Source organism: Montipora foliosa, chromosome 2 (genome assembly GCF_036669935.1).
Source record: "Montipora foliosa isolate CH-2021 chromosome 2, ASM3666993v2, whole genome shotgun sequence".
Lineage (NCBI taxonomy): Eukaryota > Metazoa > Cnidaria > Anthozoa > Scleractinia > Acroporidae > Montipora > Montipora foliosa.
Window position 1 is genome coordinate 55,130,956 of NC_090870.1, and position 7,547 is coordinate 55,138,502.

A 7,547-nucleotide genomic window follows, 5' to 3' on the forward strand; every position below is an offset into this window, starting at 1 on the left:
AGGAACGATAAGATGAATAGGCGCCAGAACTTACACATAATTGACGCGCTTGATTAATCAAGTCAATTGCTACTAAACAATTGTCACCGTTCAGCAGGGCGGCCTCACCAAGGGTCTCCAGTTTCAACCCTACCAAGCCCATATCGGGAATTGTATCACCACCAACTGTTTCTAAGTCAGCGATGATTTGATGTAAAGCCGTCAGAAGTTGCTGCTTCCCTTCCATATACGCAGTGTCAAAGCTGTCAACGAGAAAAGTCAATGTCGGAGAGGCAATCAAGTTTATGCCGATTTTTAAGAGCATGTTTGCACATGATCCAGACCCCAAACTCCACCGCGCGTCATGACACAAGGGAGAGGGCTTGGTTAATGCCCAATATATAGTTATATGATGCAATTACATCCTCACTGGAAATCGGAAATATCTGAGTTCCATGTGGTATTTCAACCCACAAACCTCACTGATCTAGTCGGATGTTGTAACTACTGCGCTACTGGAGACTATGGTGAGCAATCTTTGACTCGAAATGCAGTACGCAGTCACAAAGTCAAATAACGACTGACAGCCTAGCTCATAACTGCATCACGTAGTCACATTACAGCATATCTAAGACTCCAACTGACCACCTAACTAAGAAAGCGAAGCCAAGGTTAACTTCTGTTACGATGATTTCCAGTGTACAGAATACCTTTTTTGACTTTTATTTCACTTCTTTTTTCACATCTTTCAACTTCCATGCGAGAACTGTTTGCGGGAGAAAATTGTGTTTTTTTTTTTCTTTCTTCTTCTTCTTTATTTCCTTTTTTTTTTTGAGGGAAATTTCTGTTCGGGGATAACAAAAACGATCTCAAATATTTCAACCACCAAAAGGAAAATAGATCTCCTTGTAAGGGCAAGAGGTTCTATACATGTGATAATCAGTGTGGCCTCTCAATCCTTGCGTTTCTTATCTTACTACCGATATACCAAATTCCGTGAAGTGATGGATCCGCTATCAAATCTTATCCTATACTTTTGTTTCAAACAACTACACCGTTATGTAGCGTTCAAAATAAGTGAAGAGAGCTGGAAGGTGACATAATCGTAAACAGAAGCTATCGAGAATTAAACGTGTGACGAAACAGTCAAGATCATGATCATGTTTAGCTTTAGTTTAGTCAGTGACACCGACCGATTGATCGAACCATTTCGTTCCAAGATCATAATACTTTCAAGTAAACCGATAAAATCCAGTGTCTACAGCGAAAAGGCCGCTCAACGAAACGAGTCAGACTGTGGAAACCCTGCCACATGAGGAATCATGGCAGACGATGATGCATTTGCAATTGCCTGTGTAAACATTTCAATCCTAACTACAGTTGATATCTGGAGCTCATGAGCTCCTGTTAATATTAATTTACCAATGCTTCCTTAGGCATGACGACGAAACTCTGTAATGAAGGCAGTAAATAATTTTAACAGAAAATCAGCAGAAGCAAACTTACCGAACTGTACAAAGGGCAGGTGAAATCCCGGTTGTAAACAAGCTGCTTTCGCGCCAAATTTTAAGTAGTTCTTGACGTCAGACCCCACATGGACTGTGCCATTTCAGACTTGGCTGTTCCATTCGACATTTGGCTGTTCCATTTCACATTGGTATTTTTGGCGGTCCGGCGAAGTGTTGTATGTCACGCAAAGGGTTAAATCGTTTCTGGTCGCCCCAAACCATTTGTTTTTTCTCTACTTCATTTCGCATCAGGGAAAACCATTTTTCCTTTGCATAAACCATTTCATATTTAGGTCGATCCGTTTCTTTAGTGGACTGTAGCATTTGAGTTCCTTTCAGACCATTTGTTGTTTCGCTGCGCCGCTTATGATTACGCTAAATCAAACGTCAATTTGTTAAACCGTGTCAGATTGCATTGAATCATTTGCCGATACCGTGACCCACTTGCGTTTGGACTGTTCCATTTTAGACTTGGCTGCTCCATTTGACATTTGGCTGTTCCATTTTGGCGGTTCGGCGAGGTGTTTTATGTCACGCAAAGGGGTAAATCGTTTGTGGTCGCCCCAAACCATTTGTCTTTTCTCTACTTCATTTCGCATTAGGGAAAACCATTTCATATTAGGGCGATTCGTTTCTTAGTGGACTGTAGCATTTCATTTCTTTTCAGACCATTTGTTGTCTCGCTGGGCCATTTTTGATTACGCCAAATCAATCGTCCGTTTGTTAAACCGTTTCAGAATACATTGAATCATTTGCCGATACTTTGAACCACTTGCGTTTTTTTTTTCTTTAATTCATTTCACATCAAGGTAAACCATTTGTCCTTTGCATAAACCATTTCATGTTAGGTGGATTTATATACATACCATATGAGTCATTTGTTGTCTCGATAAAGCATTTGTAATTACACTAAATCAATTGACCTTTCGTTAAAGCGATTCATATTACACTGAACATCGATGGACTGAACCACGTCAAGTTAAGATAAGCCATTTATTAACATCACACCGGACCATTTGGTGACACACTATACCAGTTCGTGTTTGGAAGATGAACCGATCTTTATTTGCATAGAACGGTTTTAGTTAGTCTCTTCCGTTTAAACAGAAATGACTAGACGATTTAATATCTTCCTAGTTCGTTTACTTTTTGACTGAACCATTTGACAAAAGGCAACACGAGTAATTGTATTTAGGCTACATCATTTCTAACTCATTTAGTCTCCTCTGCACTACGCCAATGAACCAATTGACATTGCTATATTCCTTTGACAAACTTGGTATTTTTGGCGGTGACGGCCGCCCATAGTCGTTCCTTATATAGTTCATGTGCCACACACAAATGGCAAGAACTGTATATCGTGGTAATCTCCCTAACACTGATTTCCTTGATGACTCAGAATCTTTTAGGAACAGAGGGGTGGGGGAATTACGAGTGTTTGTCTGCTCTAGTCCCCAGTGGAAGGAAATACACCTACTTTACAACCATTCAAATGTAATTTCCCTACCCATCCCCGGGGGTCAAAGGGTGGGGGAAACAAATGACTAGTGCATTTGCTTCTCTTTTGGGGACAATTTCAACACTGATTCCACTGTAAGTTTCCTCACGTGTAAAAGAAAACGACAGAAATACTGTCCTTCTACTTACATGAGCTCCACTTCCCGGTAATATTGTTTCTTGTTTGGGGAAGGGTTGATTGCAAAATGTTCTAGTAACGGCAAATCAAAGAACCCGCTGTACTTTACAAGGAAAAGCGTTGGTATCGCTTCTTCTTTGTCAGCTGAGACATGAAATCCAAAGCAATGAGCTATCGGAGTGAAGGTAATCAAGTCACTTGCAGCTCGATATATGTGAATTAATTAACCATCTTATGGACGTCGGTAACATAAATGCACACTGTTAATGTTTCAATGGCGTATTGTAAACGTATTCGCTGATTATGCATTTAGGAAACACAGGACAAGTTATATCATAAGCATCTACTGTAGGATAGCAATTGCAAGACTCTTAATTCGGGAAAAAACGAACTACCGTTCGTTTCTCGCAAAGCCCAATGATATCTTACCTTAGTAGGCGAAGCATAAACTTGAATACTCCGAATATTTTGTGGACTTACTTTTTTCGAGCTCTCCTGAGCTCTTGGTCACATGACTGGTGTTGTTGGTGACGTCATCCTCGGAAGTGACGAAGAGCTCAGGAGAGCTCGAAAGCTTATGAAAAGTAGGTCCACAAAATATCCAGAGTATTCAAGTTTATGCTTCGCCTACTATCATATTCCCGGATAGATGAATCTTCACAGTGCGATATCTTACCTTGGCCCTGATTAGATTTCAAACACTTGTTGCCTTGTTTCATTGTCCTTGGAACGTGATTCCGATGATTGCTTTGCATTGTATTGGCTTTGCTAGTTATGATGAATTATAGTGGAGCGTAGATAAAGCGTAACCGGAGCTCCCGGAGCACTATGGATAAGAAAATATGGTAACCCATCTCTGCTAGAACATTTGGTTTGGTTTTTCGTTGCTATAGTGTTTGTGAAACGGCCCAGGGGTGGATCCAGCATTTTTCGTGACTAGTTTCCACCAAAATAATTTTTTCCATGACACTTGAAACATTTAGTACAACAATTTGCTTTCAATACCTAAAACTTAGCAATTCTTGACTTTTTGGCATTACTAAAAACGATTTTATAAAAAATAATACTTAACACGATCTGTTACCTGTACATAACAAGCAGAAAGCTTAGGTAAGTAAATATTGGTGAGGTATTAGCCATGTTTCCAGACTCCACCACGAGGAGGTTCTCAACGTACAAGCCCAAGGAAAAATAAAATGTTTTGTTCCATGTTTAGTTTTCAGTTCAAAACAAAGAAAAGTTCATTAAATGGCAAAGTGGAATTTGTTAATCATCCCTTGAATCACTGCATAAAATGTTGGCCATTCTCATTCGTCTTGGATGGAGAGACGCAAATAAGTTAATGATTTCATCCAAATCCAAAGGAATGTCCCTATGAGCATGCATAAGCGCCAAACCATTCAATCTCTCTTCTCCCATTGTGGCCCTTAGATAATTCTTAAGATAACGAAGGCAAGATATTGATCTCTCACAGGAACAGGATGTAACAGGAATCGTTGCAAGAATCTTTAGGATGGTGAAGATGTTTGGAAAAGAAACTGGATCAACACTTTTCAAAGTATTGGCAATCTTTTCAGGGATGTCTTCTGCCTTTTCTTTCTTCTCTGTCCATATTCTTTGCCACAACTCCAACTCCGCAGGCAGGCCAACAACGTTCGGAAGATCGCGTGCATAGTGATGACAAAACTCTTGAATCTGAGCTTTCCAGGTTGATGGAGTTTTCAGGAGAACAGATGGTATGACAGAAAACCCTTTAAAACACACATAGGCTCCTTGAGGAAATCTTGATTGAAGTTGCTGCAAGCAATGGTCCAAAAACACTTGCGTAAGGTTGATCCGATAGTATGCCTCTGGATTTGATGCAGGGCAGTTGCTACGAAAAATTTGGCGCTGAACAATTCTTGGTCTGCTAGGTTCAAGACCAACTTTCTGGGAAAGTTGCACAGCCTCATCAAACAACCGATGATGATGACCCTCAATGTTCGTCTGCATGTCTTTAAGGGCATTCTGTAGAGTGGTAATTTCCTGCTCGGCCTTGAGAATGTCCATTTCTTCACTTTGCAGCTTAACTGTGGCAGGCCTTGTTAAATTTAGTATATACTTAACAATAACAAGCGTCACAATAAATCCAAAAGTGACAGCATTAAGTAAAGACCGTGCATCATCCCGACTCTTGGGATTCCAAGTACCAGCACGAACAACACCATTCTTATCCTTGTTGAGCTGCACATCTTCTAATGTTGACAAAACTGGGACTAAGAGCTCAACAATTCTATCTAAACCATCAATACGGGCAATCCACCGAGTGCGACAAACGTCAATTAAAATTCTGTGATTGCTGTTGGGTAATAGTTCCTTAATCTTGTCAACAAGATGATGCTGACGCTTAGGCGAGTTACTAAAAAATTCGGAGAGTTTCCTAACAGTACCCATCATATTCTGAACCATCGATAGTGAGCAGGTATCAGCCACGCATAGATTGAGACGGTGATTCATGCAATGAACGTAAATCGCTTTGGGAAACTGATTTTGGATTAATGTTGATGCACCAACGTACCTGCCTGCCATGTTTCCAGCACCATCATAAGATTGACCTCTACAATTATCCATGGTCAAACCAAGGTCACGCACTGTATTAATTATCAACTCCTTGATTGCGTTACCGGTTGTTTCCTCTCCACAAAGGTAAAAACCAACAAACTCCTCTCGAATATTCTTTGAAGAGTCGACATAACGGAGAACAAGAGACAGGTTTTCTTTGTTGGAAACATCCGCTGCCTCGTCAGCCATAACAGAAAACATTCTGCTTTGTTTAACTTCCGCAATGATCTTTGAAGAAATATAATTCCCCACGGTCTCGATAATCTCGTTCTGTATCGTTTTCGAACGGTAGGTGGCATTTCTTGGCGCATTCTCGAGATGTTCCTTAAGTTTTAAATCGCCACTGTCGATACGGAACTCCAGAAGGGCTTGAAAGTTTCCTTGAAGATTTCTGTCATCAGGGTTGTCATCTCGTTTCCCCCTCAACGGAATGTTGTTTTGACCACAAAAGATTACAGTTTTCACAATCGATTTCATTTTCTCTCTATTTTCATCGATCTGGGCTTGTATCAACCGGTTCAACTGCTGATCAATGGGGGTAGTTTGCCTTCTCATTTCACTCAAGAAATTCTGCATTGCCATAACAGAAAATTTGTGAATTTCTGACTTTCCGCTCGCGTGACTTTCCATCCTGCTACACGCCGTTGTCCAAAATGTAAGCGGGGATCGGAACAGTTTGTCTAATTTGGCGCCATTTCTGCCACACTCCATTCCGAAACAGACACAAGGCAAACAAAACGCACCATCTAAATACTTTGAATAAACAAGCCAAGGGTATTTCACGAGCCATTCCTGTCGAAACTTTCGCTGCTTTCCAGAAGTTTCTTTCGAAGCCGGAAACTCGAACAGCAGATCTGGCTTCCAAACGCTTTCAATAAATCGAAACTTTTCAGCATCGGAAAACGAAGCAATGCCTTTATACACAGTACCGATATCAAACGGTGAACAATCTTCCTTTCGACAAACAGGCTGACGCTCGACCTGCCCTGAAAGTGACGCCATATTGACTAGTTCACGACTAGTGCACCGCAAACGCAGCATCCAATGAGAAGAGAACTTGACTGGTGCACAATCGTGCTCAGCCAATGAAAGAGACTTTTGACTAGTTCACAAGAAACAATTGAAATTTTGCACTAGTGCACATTTTGAGCAAAGGTCTACGGAGGGGGTAGGGGCAAAGGTCAGGTCAGGCGGTCACAATGGAACGCAAGGTGCTGGTCCGCTGGAGGCTGGCAGAAAATGCAGTGCAGTTGAAGTCTGGAATTAACAAATTCTGTTCTGTATTACAATGAAACACCTGCGACGAATTTACATCTTCTAGCATGATTTATTTTTCTTAGTATTTTTTTATTGTTAGATATTTTGACTAGTTTCTGGAAACTAGTTGCACTAGTCTGTATCCAGCCCTGAAACGATGAAAGACACCGAAAGACACTACTGATGCTGTACTTGAGGCAATTGATAACACGAAAACAACTGCGGTTGGGCTTTTAGATATGAGCAAGGCTTTTGAAAGTATCCATCATAATATTCTTTTGGATAAATTACGCGATGTTGGTGTTTCAACTCTTGCTTTTCGATGGTTTCATAGTTACTTGTCTAATAGGAATCAAAGGGTGCACATAAATTCCACTCTTTCTGATGAGCTACCACTGCTCAGCGGTATTCCACAAGGCAGCATAATGGGACCGACGGGACCGTTACTATTGGATGATACAAAGATATATATGTCTTTTAATGTCAAAGATAGTGATGATGCCGTTGCTGCTGTAAATGAAGATCTTCACAATATTCGTAATTGGTGTTTTCAGAACGGTTTGTTA

General features: G+C 40.7%; 3 protein-coding genes across 3 annotated transcripts in view; all 3 read right to left on the reverse strand.

The window, feature by feature from the left end:
- LOC137990972 (uncharacterized) overlaps positions 1–259 on the reverse strand; it is a 2,695-nt gene extending 2,436 nt beyond the window's left edge. The window contains exon 1 of the mRNA XM_068836093.1: positions 1–259. This exon is cut by the window's left edge and continues 84 nt beyond it. Coding sequence (XP_068692194.1) covers positions 1–226 — 226 coding nt within the window. The 5' untranslated portion in view covers positions 227–259.
- The window catches only part of LOC137993612 (uncharacterized), a 36,136-nt gene extending 32,532 nt beyond the window's left edge, over positions 1–3,604 (reverse strand). The window contains exon 1 of the mRNA XM_068839570.1: positions 3,553–3,604. The gene's annotated coding sequence lies outside the window, so the exon portion shown is untranslated. The remainder of the gene's footprint in view (positions 1–3,552) is intronic.
- Positions 3,605–3,710: 106 nt separating this feature from the next.
- Positions 3,711–7,127, reverse strand: LOC137993610 (52 kDa repressor of the inhibitor of the protein kinase-like). Its single transcript, XM_068839567.1, has one exon. It carries the CDS (start codon positions 6,763–6,765, stop codon positions 4,390–4,392), a length of 2,376 nt encoding a protein of 791 aa, XP_068695668.1. The 5' UTR covers positions 6,766–7,127; the 3' UTR covers positions 3,711–4,389.
- Between the last annotated feature and the right edge of the window lie 420 nt (positions 7,128–7,547).